General features: G+C 46.8%; 1 protein-coding gene across 2 annotated transcripts in view; it reads left to right on the forward strand.

Moving 5' to 3' along the window:
• Nucleotides 1-22,298, forward strand: part of HSD17B4 (hydroxysteroid 17-beta dehydrogenase 4) — a 544,183-nt gene extending 521,885 nt beyond the window's left edge. The window contains exon 24 of one of the 2 annotated variants that reach the window (XM_082251744.1): nucleotides 21,791-22,298. In XM_082251744.1, coding sequence (XP_082107870.1) covers nucleotides 21,791-21,880 — 90 coding nt within the window. In that variant the 3' untranslated portion in view covers nucleotides 21,881-22,298. The remainder of the gene's footprint in view (nucleotides 1-21,790) is intronic. The other variant, XM_082251745.1, reaches the window with a different exon arrangement.
• The last annotated feature ends 206 nt before the right edge of the window (nucleotides 22,299-22,504 follow it).

A 22,504-nucleotide genomic window follows, 5' to 3' on the forward strand; every position in this document is an offset into this window, starting at 1 on the left:
TGGGGGGAACTTCAGAACATCTCGGGGGTCCCACTTACTAAAAGAGTTCTTAAGCTAGCTTAATATGAATTCCTTTTGCCCTCGCTATAAACTCCATGACAATTCACCCCACGATCAGTTACATATGATCAAGTACAGTCTCATGCCAATGCTCCTAGCTCATTTTTCCATGCTCAATTGCATCATTATCACATTAAATTCCCAAATACGACATATGAATTAATAGACGATGTGTGGGATTAAGGCTTGTCCTGGTTTTACCACCTATTGCAACCTCTCACCCAACTAGTTAAGTCAACAACTATGCTGGATTGGGAAAGAGATTTTACCATAGTGCACTCACTATGAGAATGGCATGTTGCTATTAGATCTTACTACCAATTCACTCACTGTACTATTCATTGGAAAGTGGCTTTAAAATTGCTACACCGGAGCTACCTTACTCCTTTGAGACTAATGAAAATGTTTAAGAACACTTCCGATTCTTTTTGGAGGAAGTGTGGAACCAAAGGTACCATTTTTCATCTCTTTTGGGAGTGTAGGCGGTTACAAAGTTACTGGGCAGCTGTTTATGCTCTGATTTCATCAGTTACTGAACTCCAATTGCCTATGTCTCCAGACTTTGCACTCCGTAATCTAGGTATAAGCAAAATCCCACTGCAACATCGATGAGTTAGATTTCTGACACTTGACTGATATTATGTATGATGACTAACTATTAATCAGGAGGTATTGTTAAGACTGTCCTGTTGATAGTCTATAAGTTATATAAACTTTATTTGTTACTATTACTCATGCTTTTTCACTCTGAGCTTGCTATCTTAACTCATAGCGCATACCATAGCTTTATGTTGGTGTGGGGATTTGCTGTTGTGGTGCTTGCGGACTTGGGTGTTCGGGGTTCCCAGTGGGGTATGTTCCCAGTGGGGTGGCTGAGCTTGTGGCCCTCGTTTGCCCCCGTTTGGCCCCGTTTTCCTGACGCTGCCTGTTTGCCTTTGACGGTTGGGCCCGGGCTGCCCCTTTGGCAGATTTCTACTCGTAGTTAGATGTACCATGTGTTGGTAAATGATTGCATGTTTTCTTAATTATGTTGTACAACCTTGTCATTGTTGTTACGAATGCGGACTTTGTACATTGTTCATTTGAAAATCTTTAATAAAAAATATTGAAAAGAAAAGTAACTTGGAAACTGCACGGCTCCCCCCTGCGGTGCTGGAATTAATAGACCAGTTGGCTCAAGCCCTGGTATTCATGTGTGATACGTCCCTGGATTCAGCTCCATTAGTGGTCAGGACGTCAGCAGTGGGGATTGCGATTAGGCACTTGGTATAGCTGAAATGCTGGTCGACTGACCAGGCCTCAAAAAAGGCTGTGGCTGATCTTCCGTTTATAGGGGAGAGGCTGTTTGGATCCTCTCTGGACGAGTTGATCAAAGGTATCACGGGGTATAAGAGAACTAATCTGCCGCAATCTTCTAAAGGTAAGGCACCACTTCCTAGTCGGGGGCCTTATTTTAATGCTCATAAACGTCTTTGTCCTCCCTCCCGGGTCGCAAGAGAGGGAAAAATCATTCAGGCCTTCTGGGGGTCCCAAGAAGCCATGGTCGGGAAAGACTAAGTCCGGAAAATCTGGGCCTATCGACGAGATTCTGGTCAAATGGAACAAGGATCCAAAGTCCTTGGATTCTGTGATTCGGTTGGGCCACAACACGAAGTCTGCTCTGTTGTGGTGGATCCAGTCTCCAGCACTATGCCAGGGCAAGTCCTTCCTTTCGTTGTTTTCGACAGTAGTAACCACGGACGCCAGCCTGTGTACCTGGACAATGGAAGAGTCAAGACTTTCGATAAATGTTTTGGAGCTCAGAGCAATAATGCTATGTCTGCGTCATTGGACAACTCGTCTGCAAGATTGTCCGGTTCGGATTCAGTCAGACCACGCCACGGCTGTGGCTTACATTAATCACCAGGGGGGCAACAAGAGTGTCTTGGCAGCCAAGGAGCTGGCCAAGATTCTGGCCTGGGCAGAAAGCTTTGTTCTATCCCACTCTGCTGTACACATTCCAGGTGTGTAAAACTGGCAGGCGGATTACCAGATTATAGTCGTCAGGTGTTGGATCAAGGGGAGTGGTCCCTGCACCCGGAGGTGCTTCATCTCCTGTGTGTTCGGTGGGAGACTCCCGAGGTTGATCTGTTTGCTTCTCACCTCAACAAGAAGGTTCAGAGGTTCGTGGCCAGGTCTCGAAATCCTCTGGCCGACGCCACAGACGCACTGATGGGCTGATTTATGCATTTCCCCCCATTATAACTTCTGCCGCTGCTTCTGCGCAGGATAGAGGTGGAATGCATTCCGTTCCGGTCATTCTGGTGGCTCCAGACTGGCCTCCCCGGTCTTGGTACGCGGACCTAATAAAGCTGGTCACTGATACTCCTTGGAGAATTCCTCTTAGGGAAGATCTGCTGTCTCAAGGTCCGATCTTCCATCCTTCTTTACAGTCACTGGCTTTAACGGCATGGCTGTTAAAAGCCAAGTGTTGAGGGATAGGGGTCTTTCTGACTCTGTGATTCCTAAGCTCTTAAAGGCTAGGAAGTCGACTTCCAGGAAGATTTATCATCGTACCTGGAAGTCCTACATCTCATGGTGGGAATCACTGAAGGTGCATCCTCGCTTGTTTTCTAAAGCTAGAGTTTTGGCCTTTCTGCAGAAAGTAGTTGAATAGCTGTTGGCTTTGGGCACAATCAAAGGGCAAGTTTCGGCTTTGGCTATATGTTTCTAACGCCCATTAGCTACGCATGCGTTTATTTGTACTTTCATCTAGGGTGTGCGCCATATGGCTCCTCCGAGATGATCTTCTCTGGCTCCGTGGGATCTCAATATGGTATTGTGACGGTACTAACCGTCACTATGGGTGACGAATCACCCTGTCCCTGGATTGTAAACCCCTTTGTGTCATTTTCTTATGAGTTTGGGACATTGCATTTTATTTTCCCTTTATTCATCCTCTGAACAACTGACTCATGGCATTGAGTTAATGTAATGTAATGTTACAACCCATCCCCCCCCCCCTCCTGTTTCTGTGTCTGGATTCATGGCAGACAATGGTCTGAGTTGGAGACATCTCTCCGCAGGGGGTGTGTATTAAGACTGCATGTTTCAAATGTACAAATGTTCAGTTCTCATTGGTTGGTCCCTGTTCCCTTCCCCCCCTTCTGTGCAAAGGCTAAGGGGAGTTTCCCTAACTGTATGTAAAACTGTTGTCTTGGAATGTAATAAACAGTTTAAGCTCTGCATGGCTAACCCTCAACACCTGTGTGGATTGTCTCGTGATTGAGGGGTTACGGGCTGGATATGGCTTCTCTGCAGGCTGTGGGTGCGTTTGGAGGACAGGAGACACAGATCCGGCGGATGTTCCCACCTGGGGTACAAAGATCCGTTACAGGTATTATCAGTTTTCAAAAGCCTCCTTTCGAAAGAATTCGGGAGATTTCTCTGCCTTTTTTGTCTCAGAAGGTTGCCTTCTTGGTGGCTATCACTTCTGCTCGCAGAGTATCTGAATTGGCGGCGGCATCCTGCTGCTCGCCCTATCTGATGGTACACAGAAATAAAGTGGTACTTTGTCCTAATCAGTCTTTTCCCCCCTAAGGTGGTTTCTGATTTTAATTTGAATGAAGACATTGTGTTGCCTTTACTCTGTCCTAAGTCCATGCAGCCTAAGTAATATGCTTTGCATTCTTTGGATGTGGTTCGGGCAATCAAGGTTTATTTTGAGGCAACCAAATCTTTTCGGAAATCAGACTCTCCTTTTGTCCTTTCTGATGGACCTTATAAGGGATTGGCGGTGTCTGTTGCGACCAATTCCAGATGGATCAGGCAGACAGTGGTACAGGCTTATTCACGGAATTCCTCCTTTCCCGGTGAAGGCGCATTCTACTGCTGAGTGCCTCTTGGGCTTTTCGCCATCAGGCGTCGGTGCTGCAAGTGAGCAAGTTGGTCGTTTGTGCATATGTTTACACAATTCTACAAAGTAGATGTGTTGGCATCTGCTGATGCTTCTTTTGGCCGCAAGGCTTTGCAGGTTGCAGTTTGAAAGAGAACTTTTTTTTTTTTTGTGTCTCTTTGAGGGTATAATTTTGTTTTGGGAGAGCTCCGGTTGTTCCTGGTTGAGCTCCATGTTACTTGATTGGCTACGTTTTGCCTTTGGGGCACTTACGTTCGTTTTTTGCATTGTCTTCTCACCCCTCATAAATATACTGCTTTGGGACATCCCTACTAGTAATGAAAATGGTGCTGCATCTGTCGATGAACGATAGAGAAAACTGGATTTTTGTAAGAAATTACGGTAAAATCCTTTTATCTTAAGTTCATGGACAGACGCAGCACCCGCCCCTCTACTTCTGAGTGTGTGGGGTTTTTTGTCTTCTAAACACTGCTTGCAATTAAACTGATTGATAGCAGACTGTGAGGGGTTATGCCTTCAGGGACAGCCCTCAAAGGTGTGGTTAAGATTTTTGCCTGCTTAGTGCCTATTCCTGATTGTAGGAGCATAATCCTACTAGTAATGAAGATGGAGCTGTGTCTGTCGATGAACTTCTGAGAAAAGGATTTTATGGTAAGGTCTTACAAAAATCCAGTTTTTATCCCTCCAGAAGCCTGCCTGTAAAACTCCCAAAGCCGGTATTCCCCCGTCCTGCCCTGTGGCTAGAACATTGCCGTGATGATCCAGCGGGTACTTCAGCCATTCATGCTCGTCTCCTGAACCTGAGTTGAACCTGAGAGAACACACTCTTGTGATGGTAAAGGTGAGCATCGATGGCTGGAGCATCAATGGCTGGAGCATCATAGCAACACTGGGTTGGACTGGGAAACACCAGCTAAGGGATATTTTTCTTTCGTTCATTGGTGGACACAGCTTCTGGTATGCTTAACCAGTGGATTACACTGCCCCCTACAGGAGTAGGAAACTAGGCAGAAAAAAAATCTCAGTCTCAGGGGGTATACTCCCTCTCTCTGCAATATCCACTCCGCTTTTTTTTGCCTTGTTAGGAGTAAGGACCTAGTTCCTTGCTGGAATCTTTGGTCCTGGCAAAAATTTGTTTAGATGGAAAAATGTTTTCCTCCTGGATTTTTCCTGTGAGATCTACAATCCACTGCTGGACTGGGTGAATGGCTGGATAATCTAGATCCAGTGATCACCTCAGTCTGGTCAGTGAGCGCTTGCAGGCATTTAGCTCCATGCTAGGTCGGCCGCAACATAGCCCCACTGGACGGGGGGCTGGCCCTGCAAGTTTAATGTCTTACGAGGTCACAAATTACCTCAGCCTGAGTCGCAGCGTTCCTCCTGGCCGAAAGCCCCTCCATTTCAATGGAGAGGAGGATCTGTCTGGAGCAGTGCCCGCTGGTTCCTGGTATGGTGAGTAGCTGCCCCCCCCTCTTCCCCTGGAGGGTTTTGGGGTGGACACAGGCTCCTCCATGTGAAGGTCGGACCCCCGGGTTCCCCTCCTTCCTGGCACCCCCTCCACAATTGTGGGGTATGGGTTGTCTGGACCACCCCCTGGGGTGGGGGCCGGGTGCCATGATGATGGGGGCGGGGTTGTGCACTGCAGGCTAGGGGCTCCTGCCAGGGCTTGTCCTGTGGCTAGGGAAACCTGGGTCCTCGAGAGCCTTGTGGTGCTGCGCGGCCATTTTGCAGTGGTTTGCCTTTGAAAACATGACAGTGAAACCCGAGGGCAGCGTTTTCGGCAGTGGGAGCCCCTCTCATCCCCTAGTGCTGACTCCTGGATATTTTTCACTTCCTGATTGCATACGTGTAGTGCAGATTCTTCTGGTGACTAGCGGTGCCTGGTTCTGGGTGGGGGTGGTGAGTCTGGTGGGGGCCTCTCCCTCTCTGCCGAGGGTAGATTGGTGCTTGTAGCTGCCAACCTGGTGGTGCTGCCAGAGCGGTAGGGGTGTCTTAGTGTTTTTACACTTATTTTGTTGGTCCCCCTGCTGGCTAATGGAGTCTTTGTAGCACATTTCCCCACCTGATCCCCTCTCTGGGGCTGCGGGGCCCTCCGGGTCCCGACCATCCATCCATGCACTGACAGATCCTGGAGTCCCTTGTGTTCCGGGTGGAGGTGGTTTTCAGGCGACGGGCTAGCAAAAAGCCCCCCCTGCCTTCCCCTGTCTCATCTCTTTAGATCCTGAATCTGATCGGCCGCCTCGGATGTGGGGCACCCTCATGGGTCTGCAACCACACGCCCTGAAAACTGACATAATGAGGATGATTCCTCCCACGTCTGCAACCGCACACGAAATGGCACTGGTGGATACACTGATTGTATTTGTACGTGAGACTCTAAAAATGAGGGGACGCAGCTGCGAATTACGACAGGGGCACAGGTTCCCTTTGCACTCACAAACCACCCAGAGCAGCAAAAGGGGTTTCCCTTTCCCCACCTATTTTGACAGAATTGACTCGAAAGAGTGAGGACGACTGAAGCGTCCCCTTGGGGTACCTAAGCAGTTTGCTAGGCAATACCCCCCTGTTCCACTGGTGGTGCACCCTCCGGTTTCCAGGTTAAACATAGTAACCGTGATTCTGGTTGAAGAGTCTCTGGCCTTTAAGGACCCAGCTGACAAAGAAGACGGAGGCTGTGGCTAACAATATGTTCTCCCTGGCTGGCTCGGCATTGAGACCGGTGTTCACCATTGCCCTGGTGTTGCAAACTCTGACTGAGTGGGCTAAGCATTTGCACTGTGAACTAGAGAGAGAACAGCTCCCAACCTGCCTTTGCTAAGCTGGCAGACCAGCTGGTCCAGGGGCTGCAGTTTATTTGTGCTGCATCTTTGGATGTGGCTCCCCTAGTGGCAGTGATCTTTGCTAACATGCTGGTTTGCGGACCAGACTTCTAAAAAAAAAAAAAAAAAAAAGCCCTGGCTGTTCTTCCTTTTCAAGGAGATTGCTTGTTTGGAGCTACCCTGGATGACATCATTAAGGGACTCACAGGGGGGAAGATTACCTTTCTTCCACAGGCTATGAAAGGCAAGGACCATCATCGCAGACGTGGGCCCTCCTTTTCCTGATGGATCCAAATGAACTTGGTCTGGCAAGTCGAGAGCGGGCTTCTCCAGACTCGCAGACAAGGCTCCTTAAGCATTAAGGTGCACCCTCACCTGTATCTGGGGTAGGGGGACATCTTCCCGGACCCGTGGAATTCTATGGTACATGACAAGATCGAGTTCCGTGCTCGCCCTCCGGAAAGGTCCTTTCCTTCCAATGTGCGACTGTCCCCAGTCCGCTTACAGGCCCTCTTTGGGATGGTGCAAGATCTTTGCTTCAAGGAGTAATTGTCCTGGTTCTGATTTGCAGAATGTTGTTCAGGGGTTATACTCAACCTGTGTACAGTTCCCAGCAAGGTGCGTCAAATCTGGACCTCAAGGCACTGAACTGCCTTGTGCGGGTGCAGAAGTTCAGGATGGAGTCCATTCGCACAGTGGTGACTTCCTTGCATCAGGGGGATTTTCTTGCCTCCATAGATAACAAACATTCCAATATGTGTCGGTCACCAACACTTCCCCCGCTTTGCAGTGGGAGAGGAACAGTATCCGTTTGGGGCGTTACTGTTTGGTCTCCCCTCCGCTCCTAGGGTCTTCACTACTGTTGGCCCCGGTACTGGCATTGTTACGCCAGCAGGAGATCGTGGTCTCGGGCTATTTTTAGGATCTCCTTCTGCAAGCAGTCTTCCGCTGTGCTGGCGGAGGACCTGGAGGTCACCAAATTAACTCTGAAGGAGTTCGGCTGGATTCTGAATCTTCAGAAGCCTTGGTCCCTTCTACGAAACTAGACTATGTGGGGCGGACTCTGTACCTGGCCTTAGCCAGAATATTTCTTCCCCCGGACAAACTTCAGACCCTGCAGGCTACAGTTCATCTCCTGCTGACCAACAGATGGTCGTCCTTCCGGACTTGTATGCGGGTACTGGGCCTGATGGTGTAAACCTTCGAGGCGGTCCCGTTTGCGCAGTTCCATGTGGGGTCCCTGCAACAGGAAATTCTCATCACATGGGTCAAGAATCTGCAGTCTCTGGACAATCAAATCCAGCTGAGCCGGGGTACGAGTCCCTGATTTGGTGGCTTTTTTACCAGGTGCTCCGGGCAAAATCCTTCCTACCCTTGTATTGGACAGTGGTTACCACAGATGCCAGCCTGTCTGGGTGGGGAGGTGTCCTTGGCAGAAGTCCTGCTCAGGTGGTCTCGACCCTGTTAGAATCCAGACTACCGCTCAATGTCCTGAGTTACGTGCAATCAGGCTGTGCATGGAACATTAGATGGATCGTCTACAAGGCTGTCCAGTGCACATTCAATTAGACAATGCCTCGGCCGTGGCTTATGTCAAACTCCAAGGGGGCACAAGAAGGGTTCTGGCGGCTCTGGAGGTAGCCAGCATTCTAAGGTGGGCAGAACGTTTCGTTCCAGCCCTGCCTGCCATTCACTTTCCCGGAGTGGAACATTGGCACGAGGATTACCTCACTCAGCAGGCATTAGACCAGGGAGAATGGGGTCAGTATCATCTGATTTACACCTTCCCTCTTCTCAAGCTTCTGCCAAGACATCTACAGGCTTGAGGCAGAAGGCATTTCGGTCATTTTAGTGGTCCCGGACTGGCCCCGCTGGGCCTAGTATGCCGACCTGGTGCGGCTGGTTGCCGACGTTTCCTTGGAGGCTTCCTCTCATAGAGGATCTGCTATCCCAAGGGCCAGTCTTCCAGCCTGCTTTAAAGTGATGGCATGGCTGTTGAAAGCCAGGTGCTGAAGGATGGGGGATTGTCTGAATCACTGATTCCTATGCTGTTAAAAGCCAGGAAATCTATTTCTTGGAAGATCTACCATCATACGTGGAAGACGTACAATGCGTGGTGTGAATCCCTTGGGGTTCCTCCTGGCTCTTTTTCGGTGGCTCTGATCTGGACCTTCCTTTAATGGGGGGTTAAACAGAAGTTGGCCTTGAGTACTTTCAAGGGCCAGGTGTCGGCCTTGGCGTTTTTTCTTCCAGCGACCCTTGGCTGCATCTCTGGTGTGTACCTCTCTTCAGGGTGTTCTGCACTTGGTCCCTCTGGTGTGGTCTCCTTTGCCACCCTGGGACCTCAATTTGGTACTTTCCATTCTCCAGAATTCTCCTTTTGAGAACCTTCAGGATATGGAAAGGTTGGGAGACAAGGATTTCGGGCACTAAATTTTCATAAAATTGCTTTTTTATTATACAAACACTTTAAAAACGTCTAGTGATACAAGCAGATGAAAAAGATCTACATTGAACATAGGACCAAAAAACGGTCGACAATATGAGATATAATATTACATGAGGCGCTAGACCTTCATATAGTATGAGAACAGTTGTGTACAGAACAAGTTGTATTATGCATACATCCAGTGTGATATACTTCAAAGCAGACAGAGCCTGCCGGCGGATACCTCGATGCTCAAGGTGCCAGTCAACAGGGTCGGCTGAAGTTTACAGTAAAACATAGTATACATTACTCATAACAGTTTGCTCCACATGTTTCGCCTTCTTGGTGAAAGCTTCGTCTGGAGCTTAATAATTGCTTTGTCTGTATAGAAACATAAGTGATTTTAGGGAAAAAAATGTATTATTTAATACATATTCCATAAGTAAGAATAATGCATTATATGTAACATACAATGTCAATGTAGAAGAAAACGCATTTGACACATATGGTATTACTGTTCTAGCCAGCAGGGGGGGGGCTGGTGGGAAGGCAAGAGGACAGCCATTGGGACACATGTGGGGACACACACCGTATAAAATGGGTAACACTATATTTTAGGCGTCAGTATATATAAATAGTAGGGAAAACATATCTATGTAGGATATGAACATACCTGTACAATGTATATTCTGAACTCTTTTGGTACTGTAACGAGGAGGACTAAGAGACGGTCACTGAGCTCATAAATGGGGGAGCCGATATTCACAAGGAGTATAAATACAAACGCTCCTGTATGTTTGTATCTGGGTTAGATATAGAGAGTGCACTAGTTATAATATGTCAATCCATTATCAGTAGGAGATAGCCACACCCGGTGCATGTTGATACACGAATAGGTAAAAATAGAATTGTTTGTATATAGAAAAGAAACCCATTGATCAAAAAAAGGAAGAAGGGGGGGGGGGGAAGAGAAAGATGCATGGACATATACCAGTCAGGGGCAGGGAGCTTATACTTTGTGTTTTCATGTACCGCAGTATTTAAAGGTTTTTATGAGAAGAGTTCTAAAACGGTAATTACCCAGGCATAAACCACTTGTATGGTCCTAGATTTCCATACAGACAAAAACATAGGGTACTTTATTCCCATATGTGAGGTACATCATTACTCGGCCTTAAGTGTATAATAGATTAAAAAGATTACTTTTGGTACCACACTTCTCTCAATAAGCCCAGCGGTGGTAGTCCATGCATGTTTCAAGACAATTTAAAAATCACCAATAATTGCATGCGAGTGTATTGGGGGCTCTGATAGTTGAAAATGCTCACCGGTCCTGCGGGATATTTTGTTTAGATAAGGATAATTAGACCTGCCTTGTAAGTGGCAGACACTATTGGATTTAGAAAGGATTGAAAACAAAGTTGTAAGTAAAGCGGTGTGCATAATCCAGGAGATAGCAAAGATATAAGTTTATCGGCTTACCCTGTTGAGCTGTATTCCGTCATAAGATGTCCTCCCCGGATGGGGAACCGCCGCCATACTCGGACGCTTGTATGGCGCCCTTTTATGGCGTGGGTCCCGGGCGGTTCGTCAAACGACGTCGCCACCCCGGCCGCACCCCCCGGATAGGACGATGCGGCGTAGGCGGAAATGACACCGCTGCAGCCACTCGTAGAGCTCCGAGAGGGTAGGTCAGACTCTCAGAGCTGACAAGCTCCGGAAAGTCTGATCTGGTGCCACAGGAAACGGCGCTCCGAGGAGCGGAAGTCCACTGTGGCTTACCAGGCCGCACATGTATCACCGGATTGGCTAAAACCTCTAGCGTCCCACAGCGCCACCGAAGGTTACTAGTATGGCACACTTAAATACAAAACATCTGCAAACACATGATAACAGAAATACATTGATCTGGATAATGATTACAGAAAGAAATACATAGTTAAATATCAATAGTTTACGAAGAGTAATAAGAACAAGACAAACCAAGAATATAATGATATATTATATTCTAAAAAAGAGAAAAAAACAACAAAAGAGAAAATATGTTAATAAGGAAAAAAAAAAATAATAATGATGGTATATCTAGCACCCAGATAACTTGGTGCTTAAAAAATGGAAGGACTAGAGCCGTTGCGCCCAAAATTGAGGACACTACCCTCAGTAGCTTTTAAACATATGAAGGACTGAATTTGAAAATTATAATTCTCCAGAACAAAATCCCATAACTATCGAAGAGGCATAGAGTCAGCACATGGACGTTCATTGGGCTCCATATGGTCCTCTAATGGTTATCAAAGGGCAAATAGGGGTAAGAGACAAGGAGGGAGGGGGGGGAAGGGGAAAAGGGATGGAAAGATGATCACGCCAAGCAAGCAGACACCCGTCCTACCCTCCACAGATAGCAAACAGTAAAGAAGGCAGAAAAAAGTTTTGTCTTAAATCATTAAGAAATGCACAATTTATAAAAATGATTTGTAGGATTGGGTTTCATTCAAACCCGGTCTGCAGGTGGCATTAAGACGTTCAATCCAGATGGTTTCCCTCTGGAGGATTCTTTTGTCCCAGTTGCCCCCTCGTGGGAGAACCTTCAGGAGTTTTCCCTGCTTACACTGTCCCAGACGGTGGCCTTTTTGGTGGATGTCACCTCTGCGCGCAGGGTATCGGACCTTGCGGTGTTATCCTGTCGTTCACCTTATCTAGTGATTCACAGGGATAAGGTGGGGCTTTGTTCCTGTCTGTTATTCCTTCCTAAGGTGATCTTTGATTTTCATTTGAATATAGACATTGTGTTGCCTTCCCTGTGTCCTAGGCCTAAACATCCGAAGGAAATTGCCATGCATGCCTTGGATGTGGTCCGGGCAATTAGAGTGTACCTGGCAGCTACAGAGTCTTTCAGGAAGTCAGACTCTCTAGTTGTGCTCACGGATGGCCTTGTAAGGGTTATCTGCTTCCACTGTGATCATTTTTAGATGGCTCAGAGAGACGGCGGTCCCAGTCTATTCCATGAGGGATCAGGTTCCTCCTTTTCCTGTCCAGGCGCACTCTGCTAGGGCGCTTAGTGCCTCCTGTGCCTTCCGTCATCATGCGTCAGTGACGCAGGTTTGAAAGCAGGCACCTGTTCGGTGCTCACTTTTACAAAGTTTTATAAAGTGGATGTGTTGGCATCTGCGGATGTTTCTTTTTGCCGCAAGGTTTTGCAGACTGCTGTTCAAGAGGACCTGATCCTCTTTGAGGGTGTATTGTTTTATTCAGGTGGAATCCAGTTGTTTGGTTGAGCCCCTGTTGCCTGGTTGGCTAATTTTTAGCCTTGGGCATTTTTTTGCTGTTTCCCACCCCTCATGTTTAACACTGCTTTGGGATGTTCCAATGGTTAACCACTTGCGGACCGCCGCACGACTATTTACTGCAGCAGTCAGCCCCGTACAGGCAAAGTGACGTAGTACTACGTAGTTCGCCTACGAGCCTCTAGGGGGCGAGCGTGCGCCGCCGGAGGCGCGCTTCCGCTCATTCCCTGACATGTCCGCGCGAGTGACCGGCGGTTCCGATGTCCGCTGGTCATCCACGATCTCCCGGTGCAGAGGGAGAAAGGCAGGCGGCTAATGTAAACAAAGCTGCCTGTCATTCTCCCTGATCTAACTGCAGAGATCATACGATCCTGCTATGTAGGATCGTATGTCTGTGGTTACATCACTAGCCACGCCCCTTTACAATTAGAAGCACTCCCCTAGGGACACACTTAACCCCTTGATCACTAATAAAGTTAACCCCTTCCCTGCCAGTGTAATTTTTACAGTAACAGTGCATATGTATAGCCCTGATTACTGTAGTAATGTCACTGGTACCCCAAAAGTGTCAAAAATGTCAGTCAAGGGTCCTATCTGTCCGCTGCAATGTTGCAGTCCCACAAAAAAAATCGCAGATCGCCGCCATTACATTAAAAAAATAAATAAATAAAAATGACACAAATCTTTCCCTTAGTTAGTAAACACAATAACTTTTGCGCAAACCAATCAAAATATGCTTATTGCGATTTTTTTTTTTTTACCAAACAGATGTAGCAGAAAACAAATTGGCCTAAAATGTTAAACATTTTTTTGGGGAATTTCATATAAAAAAATGTGAAAAATATAATTTTTTCAAAATTGTCGCTCTTTTTTTGTTTATAGCGCAAAAAATAAAAATCGCACAGGTGATCAAATACCACCAAAAGAAAGCTTTGTTTGTGGGGAAAAAAAGACGTCAATTTCATTTGGGTACAGCGTCGCACGACCGCGCAATTGTCCGTTAAAATCACGCAGTACCGAATCGCAAAATAGGGCCTGGTCTTTGAGCAGCCAAATCCTCGAGGGCTTAAGTGGTTAAGAAGCTCAGGAGCGGTTTCCTTCAATGAACGAAAGAGAAAATTGGATTTTTGACTTACCGTAAAATCCATTTCTCTGAAGTTCATTGACAGACAAAGCACCCACCCCTCTGTGGATTTATAATTCTCCTGACACTGCTTGTAGCAAAACTGAGTGGCTATAGCAGAGAGAGGGAATATACCCCCCTGGGACTGCCCATGGGTGTAGTCAGATTTTTTTGCTGCCTAGTGTCCTATTCCTGTAGGGGGCAGTATAACCCAATGGTTAAAAATACCAGAAGCTGTTTCCATCAATGAACATCAGAGAAATGGACTTTACGGTAAGTCAAAAATCCCATTTTTCTGGCAGGCTTCTGGTGAAGCAATATTCTACAACCATAGCAGGTACATTGTTCAATATTGTTCATCAAAGCACGGCTATGTTTTTATACTCTGGCACCCCTTCGCTAAAGATACACTTTAGTTCTGTAACCACAGTTATTATCAATAGTCATTACCAAGAACATCAATAAAAGAATCCATGTTTTTCTCCAACTCTTAAAGCAGATTTTCAGGTAAGATCCTAAATGGTTAGTTCACCTTTAATTGCATAAAAAAACTTTCAAAATGCATTACAGCTTTAAAGGTCCATTATAATACTGTCCTTGATTTATTTTATTTTTTTAAATGGTCCTTACTTTTTAAGCTGCTTTTATCATTGGTTTCTAGATGGCAGGACGCCCGATTTGTTTTATGCGTGGCCCCAACACCTCAAAAATGAGCACGCTGCTACAAAAACACTCCATTCTCTCATTTACAGAGCACTGAACTCAGCTGGTGCTACGAGAGGGAGCAGATTGCGCATGTTCATTCATAAGGTGTTGGGACTGCATATGGGCATCCTGTCATCTAGGCAGGACAGAGCGGAATCTCATGATTAGAAGCAGCTTAAAAAGTAAGGCTCATTTTCAAAAATTGAGGGCAGAATTTTAATATACACATAAGAGTAACGTCCCTTTCCTAGAAAATATATATATATTTCTCACCTACAAGTGTTAAAGATGACCTTTTAGTGATTGGCTCATTGAATTCCTAGAAGTCAGGATAGAAGTCAAATTTTACGGACCCTCTGCAATAGGACTTTCAGTTGTAATGAGCTACTCCCCAAGGGTTAAACACATCCTATCACAAACAGACAAAAATTTCCCAGCACACCTACCAGCTAGCCTGGGAAAAAAAACAAATTGACCCTGTCTAACAATTCATGTTAAAAACAGAGGTGGAAACATGAATGCTTTTTTGGGGCTGTTTCTCTGCTAAAGGTACAGGTTGACTTTGCCGTATTGAGGGGCCAATGGACGGGGCCCATGTATTGAAAATACTGAATGACAACCTTCCCTCAGCCAGAACACTGAAAATCGATCATGGATTAGTCTTTCTGCTTGACAATGACCCAAAACTTACCGCCATGGCAACAATTAAGTGGTTCAATAAGAAGCACATTAAGGTCATGGAGTGGCCTAGCCAGTCTCCAGACCTTTATCCTATAGACATTATATGGAGGGAGCTGAAACTTTGAGTTGCCAAGAGACAGCCAAAAAACCTTAAGGATTTAGAGAATATCTGTAAAAAAGAGTGGACCAAAATCCTTCCTGAGATGTGTGCAAACCTGGTAACCAACTACAAGAAATGTCTTACCTCTGTGCTTGCCAACAAGGGTTTCTCCACCAAGTAATAAGTCATATTTTGCTTGGGGACCGAATACTTATTTTACTAACTAAACTGCAGCTCAATTTATAACATTTGTGTCATGTGTTTTTCTCTGGATTTTTGGTTGATATTCTGTCTCTATCATTTAAAATATAGACCCTTCATTTCTTTGTAAGTGGGTAAACCTACACAATCTGCAGGGGTTCAAAAAATTGCCTTGTATTTTTCGCTATCGTCCATCAACAGACGCAGCCTCCTCTCCATGAACTGAGTGGGTTTATGCTCCTCCTATCAGGAGTAGTCTAGGCAGGAAAATTTGAAATACACACGCCCAGGGGGCTGTCCCTCCAGGCATAAACCCCCACTGCACAACCCAGCACTTTGGTTTCTTTTCTGCCTAGAGAAGGAGTAGACTAAGGTTTCCTGCTGGGACCCTGGTCTCAGTTTTTTTTATTCTTTTCAGAATATTTTCTTTTATTTCTCTTTTCTCACCTGCTAGCTAGTGTTCAGTGAAGAATTTCCTGGTGATCTACAAGCAACGATGCCGTCTGGGGGCTTTGTACTGGAAAATCTAGATCCTTATGGTCCCCCCAGTCTGGCCTACGAGCATGAGCAGGTTATAGTTCAGACCTAGGCCTAGTCACGACTGTGCCCCCTGGTCCGGAGGGGGGCGAGCCTGCGAGCGGATACTTCGCCGGGACGCAACGACCTGGAATGCCTTGAGTCGAAGCGTACCACTTGGCTGGCAGCACCCCCACTTCGGGTGGGAGGCAGTCTGCCTGGAGCGGAGCCCACCCGATCCATGGTATGGTGAGTAACTTCGCCCCCCTTGCCCCTGCTGGCCTTGTGGGGATGTGGGCCCTGCCCTGGGGAATAATGGGATTTGTGCCTCTCAAGAGATCCCCCTGGTCTGCCCGGTCTGTGTGTCCTTCCCTTTCCCTGCGGGGGCTGTGTGTCTGGAGTGCTCTGGCACTCCGGGGGGTGGGGGGGGACATTGTACCTTGTGCTTGCTGGTCCCTGTTGTGGTTCCTGAGGCCTTCATATGTCGGTCCCTAGCCGCATCGTGCGCAGTGTCTTAGGTGTGGGCAATGGAATAATTTCCCCATAGACTTGTATGGGGCAGCCATTTTCCCTGCAGCTTCCTATTGTTTTGTATGGGCATCCATCTTTGTGTAGCCCCGGTGCTTTATGTGGCAGTGTATCCCTATCAGACGACATCACTTCCTGTGTGGTCATTTCCTGCTGCTGAGCCGAGGTCACTTCCTACTTCTCTCTCCATGCTTTGGAAGATTCAGAATGCTGTGTGTCTGAGGTGGTAAAGTATTGAGGATCCCTGCGGGCATATCCTTGCACTTTCTGCTGTCAGTTTGGTTTAAAGGGGGTCCCTGCAGACCGCTGCTATCGATGGTGGATACTGCGATCTGCGTTCTTAAAGCTGCAGTGCTCAGTTTTTGCAATTTGCACTATGGAGTCCCAAACTGGAATTTTACCCTTAGACCCACTCTGTGCGACTCCCGGAAAGTCCGGATCGCAGTCGCTGGCTGCGATTTCAGCTGCCCTGGAAAGTTTGGCAGGGATGCGGGTGGCTTTTGGCTCCCAGAAATCTCCAAAAGCTGACAGGGTTTTCCCCTTGTCCCGACACTTTTCACGATATTGTGAGTGACCAATGGCGGTGCGTTAAGCACGTGTTAGTGGTGCCAGAACGCTTTAAACGCCGGTATCCTTTTGCTGAAAAGGTTTCCAACCATTGGACAATGCCAGCTAAAGTGGACCATCCTGTTTCCAGATTAAACAAACCTACTCTTGTGCCTGTTTAGGATTCCCCAGTTTTTTACGGATCCAGTGGACAGGCGGGTGGAATCCCTTTCCCGCCATCTTCACGTGCTGGCGGGTTCCATTTTGAAACAGTTTTTTGTGTCTGTGCTAGTCTCACAGACGGTGACGGAATGGATTAGGGGTTTGTGGGAGTCTTTGGACCCCGAGACTGTTTCCCCCAGAACAGCTGGAACTGTTGGACCAGGTGATCCAGGCTCTGGTGTTCCTGTGTGATGCGTCTATGAATGCGGCTCCCCTGGTAGCCAGAGTCCCGACCGTGGGCATTGTTTTAAGACGCATGGTCTGGTTGAAGAGCTGGTCGGTTGACCAAGTTTCTAAAGAAGCCTTATTCTGGGAGACAGGTTGTTTGGCGACTCATTGATCAAGGGCCTGACTGGCGGGAAGAGTAGTCTTCTTCCTCAATTCTCAAAGGGTAAGACACCCCATCCTAAGTGGGGTCCCTCCTTTTCTGCTCATAAACATTTTTTTTTTGTGCTTCTGGGGCGCAAGAAAAAGATTAGCCGTTCTGAACTTCTGGAGGTGCTAAGAAACCCTAGGGTATAAGTCCAAGGCCAGTAGGTCCGGTGCTGCAGACAAGTCCTCTTCAGCATGAAGGGGCACCCTCACCTGTCTTGGGGGTGGGGGGACGTCTGCGCCTTCTTTCAGGAACCCTGGACTTCAGGACGAATGGGTTTGCGAACTGGTTTCTTCCAGGTGCAAAATCGAATTCTGGTCCTGGCCAGGGTACAGGTTTTTTTTAGTCAAATCTTCACCTGTCTCGGGAGCGTTTTAAGGATATGCGGGAGGCTGTGCCAGATCTCCGGGCTCAAGGGGTGATTGTGCCAGTTCCCCAACAGGAACGCTCTCAAGGTTTCTATTCAAACCTGTTCACCGTGCCCAAAAAGGAGAGCAAGGGGCAATGTGCGTCCAATCCTGGACCTCAAGGCTTTGAACTGCTATGTGCGGGTGCAGAAATTTCCGAATGGAGTCCATTCGGTCAGTGGTGGCATCTTTACATCAGGGATTTTCTGGCTTCCATCAATCTCAAAGATGCGTATCTCCACGTCCACATATTTGAGGGACATCAGCGATTCCTCTGCTTCGCAGTGGCAGAGGAGCACCTTCAATTCGTGGTGTTACCCTTTGGTCTCGCCTCGGCTCCCAGAGTTTTTATCAAGGTCCTAGCCCCTGTGCTGGCCTTGTTGTGTCGATGAGGTATTTCCATTGTGGGGTATCTGTACGATCACCTGTTGCTAGCAGTTTCCCATTCAGATCTTCTGGAAAACATCCCTATCACCATTCAGACCTTTCAGGACTTCGCGTTGAGGATCAATGTCACTAAATCTGCCCTGATTCCATCTGTGCAGGTCACCTATCTAGGGCTGATCCTCGACTCTGCTCTGGCGAGGTTATTCCTTCCCTTGGACAAGCTTCAGAAGTTGCAAAGGGGCGGTCCAATTACTGATGGAGGCCGATCAGTCCTCCTTGCGGGCTTGCATGAGGGCCCTGGGTCTGATGGTCTCGACCTTCGAAGCTGTCCCGTTTGCTCAGTCTCACACGAGACAGCTTCAGAAAGAGATTCTGTCAAAATGGAACAGAGACCCTCGGTCATTGGACCAGAAGATTCAGTTGAGCCATCTCACTAAGTCCGCTCTCTTGGTGGATTCATTCACCTGTCCTGTGCCATGGCAAGTCCTTCCTGCCGGTATTTTGGACGGTGATCCCCATGGACGCCAGCCTATCAGGCTGGGGTGGAGTGCTGGGGAAGCTTTGTGCTCAGGGGACTTGGGCATCAGAAGAGTCTTCCTTGCTGATCAATATTCTGGAGCTGAGGGCGATCAAGCTCTACCGGCTTAACTGTGGGCAGGTAGAGCTTGATCGATGTGGGTGTGGAGAATTGACAAGTGGATTACCTGAGTCGTCAGGTGTTGAATCAGGGGGAGTGGTCCCTGCATCCGGAGAGGTTTCATCTCCTGTGTGTCCGGTGGGGGACCCGGAGGTTGATCTGTTTGCGTCTCACCTCAACAGGAAAGTTCAGAGGTTTGTTGCAAGGTCTCGGGATCCTCTGGCCGACGCCACAGATGCTCTGGAGGCTCCTTGGAGTCAGTATCTCCTTATCTATGCCTTCCCTCCGCTCATTCTCCTGCCAAGGTTTATTCGCAGGGCATCGATGGAAGGCATTTCGGTCGTTCTGGTGGCACCAGACTGGCCTCGGCGGTCTTGGTACACAGAGCTGGTAAAAATGGTCATGGATCCTCCATGGCGTCTTCCTATGCGGGAAGATCTACTATCCCAAGGACCGATCTTCCATCCTGCTTTATGGTCGCTGGCTTTAACGGCTTGCCTGTTGAAAGCAAGGTTTTAAGGGATAGAGGTCTTTCTGATTCGGTGATTCCTACCCTTTTGAACGCCAGGAAGTCAACATCTAGGAAGATATATCATCGTACCTGGAAATCGTACATTTCTTGGTGTGAATCGCTGCAGCTGCACCCTCGCTTGTTTTCAATAGCTAAGGTTTTAGCCTTTTTACAAAAAGGGGTTGAGCAGCGCTTGGCGTTGGGTATTATCAAGGGCCAGGTTTCGGCCTTGGCTATTTACTTCCAACGTTCATTGGCTTCTCATAGTTTGATTCGCACATTCGTTCAGGGGGTGCGTCATCTGGCCCCTCCGAGGAGGTCCCCGTTACCACCATGGGATCTCAATCTGGTGTTGTCTGTTCTTCAAAAGCCTCCTTTTGAGAATATTAGGGAGATTTCTCTGCTTTCTTTGTCAAAGAAGGTTGCCTTCCTAGTGGCTATCGCTTCTGCCCACAGAGTCTCTGAGTTGGCTTTGTCCTGTCGTTCGCCTTATTTGGTGGTCCACAGGGATAAAGTGATCCTCCGACCTAATCTGTCCTTCTGTCCTTTCTTCCTAAGGTGGTATCGGATTTTCACCTGAATGAAGACATTGTGTTGCCTTCCTTATGTCCTGAGCCAAAACATCACAAGGAAGTTGCCTTGCACTCTCTGGATGTGGTTCAGGCGATAAGGGTTTATCTGACGGTTACTAAGTCCTTCAGGAATTCGGACTCTCTCTTTTCCTTTCTCCGTTTTGAGATGGACAAGGCAGACGGTTGTTAAAGCCTATTCGATCAAGGGTCAGGTTCCTCCTTTCCCTGTGAAGGTGCATCTTGGGCTTTTCGCCATTAGGCCTCTGTTGTACAAGTTTGTAAGGCAGAGACTTGGCCGTCTGTGCACACCTTTACCAAATTTTACAAGGTGGATTTGTTGGCTTCTTTGGATGCCTCTTTTGGCCACAGGCTGTTGTTTCATAAGAGAATGTTTTTTTGTACTTCTCTTCGGGGTCTTTTATCTGGGTGAGCTCCTGTTGTTTGGTTGAGCTCCATGTTGCTCGGTTGGCTACGTTTAGCATTTTGGAGTTGACGTTACTGTCTGGTTGCATTTTTCCACCCCTCATGCCTATACTGCTTTGGGACGTCCCCCTCAGCTCATGGAGATGAGGCTGTGTCTGTTGATGGACGATGGATAAAATAAGATTTTTGGAAGATCTTACTGTAAATTCTTTTTCTCTGATGTCCATTGACAGACGCAGCACCCGCCCCTTTGTTTGGTGTTGGTTACGTTGTCTTCACTGCTTTTAATCTAAACTGATGTGCTGGGTTGTGCATTGGGGGTTTATGCCTAGAGGGACAGCCCCCATGGCATGTGTATTCAAATTTTCCTGTCTAGACTACTCCTGATGGGAGGAGCATAAACCCACTCAGGTCATGGAGATGAAGCTGCGTCTGTCAATGGACATCAGAGAAAAAGATACGGTAAGATCTTAAAAAAATCTTTTGGTGCCATTGTGATTGGAAGAGCTGGAGAGGTGTGGCAGTGATGTCAGCTTTCACAGTAGCTTATCCGATATGCAATACGCATACTTACATTGTTCCAAGCTGGACTAATGTAAGCATGCAAAAGAGCTCATACCTGAATTTCAGCTTTAAAACACAAATGTAATTGTAAATTTAGACATTAAGCAAGAGAGTATTACCTGCTATTTTCAGTTAGATGATGTAGGACATGTATAATAATAACCGAGTAGAGAAGTCACCACTGTGCGACTTTGCAATCTGTTCCCAGATCTATACCAATTAAACGTACAAGACATAAAAGAAAAATACAAGCGAATGAGGGCATAAAGATATAAAATGCAAAAGCATTATCTCCATACCACTGAGTCAGCAGAGAGACTAAACGTTGCCTTTAAGGCATATAAGTATCATTGTGAATTGCAGCACTCAGCATTCTCTTAAGCATCACAAGAATTCAGAGAGCAATATATTTACCGCACGAAAGACTGTTCTCCTTTCAGCATAAACGCCAAACACGCGCTTGCAATGTGTGCCATCAGCTGAAGCACTTTATTTTCTTGCAAGGCATTTCATTTAGAGCTTTCTTTCTTTGCTTCTTGCCAGAATCTGACTGCAAAATTAAGTGTGCATTTATGTCTTGTGGGAAGAAAAGATGGTGATTTCAATGTATTGCTGATTATATTACATTGAAGCTTGTTCATCTTTGATGCTGTGTGCCGTGTTTTTGGAATTACTCATTTCAACTCTTTTGGGACAGACTGTGCTTTTCAAAGTGACATTTCTACAGAAAGCGAAATAGCAGAGTGGGGATGGAGATAACAAAACAATATCCGTGTGTTTGATGTTTCTTTTTTCATTTTATTCTTAGGCATTTTTTGCTGGTAAACTCAAAGTGAAAGGCAACATCATGCTGAGTCAAAAACTGGAGATGATATTGAAAGACTACGCTAAACTGTGAGAATGTGACTGCAGGGTCAAGCAATGCCGTCCTAAAGTGTACCTGTCATCCATATACAATGAGAACAGTGCCTGAATTTACAGAGTTCGTACTTGCATTTTTTCCCCCAGCCCTGCAGTGTTCTGTTCATAGGTTCATTTCTAGAATGGTCTCCCAGGAGCCTTTAGGCCTCATTCAAACTAGCATTGTCAAACCTGCATTTATTTGCATTTAGAGGACATTTTCTAAAAGCATATAAATGCATTAATAAGCATTCATTTTCCCTTGCGTCATTCACACTCTACCTGGTTTAGGGTGCAGTCAGTTTAGAATTCTATGCTTCCGGGATCTAATTAGTCGATTATGGCTAAACCCATTTTAAAGCAGAAACACCTAAACGCAAGTGAAAATAATTTGGGTAATGACATTTATGCTTCCCAGATAACTTCTCCTGAATTCCTGATAAATGAAATGCAGGAGCGTAAGTGTAAATGTATCCTTAGTGTAGAGCAACACAGTGAGGTTGATCTACTAAAACTAGGGAGTGCAAAATCTGGTGCTGCTGTGCATGGTAGTCAATCGGCTTCTAACTTCATCTTGTTCAGTTAAGCTGTTACAAAAAAAAAACATGGAAGCTTAGCTGAA

This window comes from Pelophylax lessonae, assembly GCF_965119305.1.
Source record: "Pelophylax lessonae genome assembly, chromosome: 1".
Taxonomy (NCBI): Eukaryota; Metazoa; Chordata; class Amphibia; order Anura; family Ranidae; genus Pelophylax; species Pelophylax lessonae.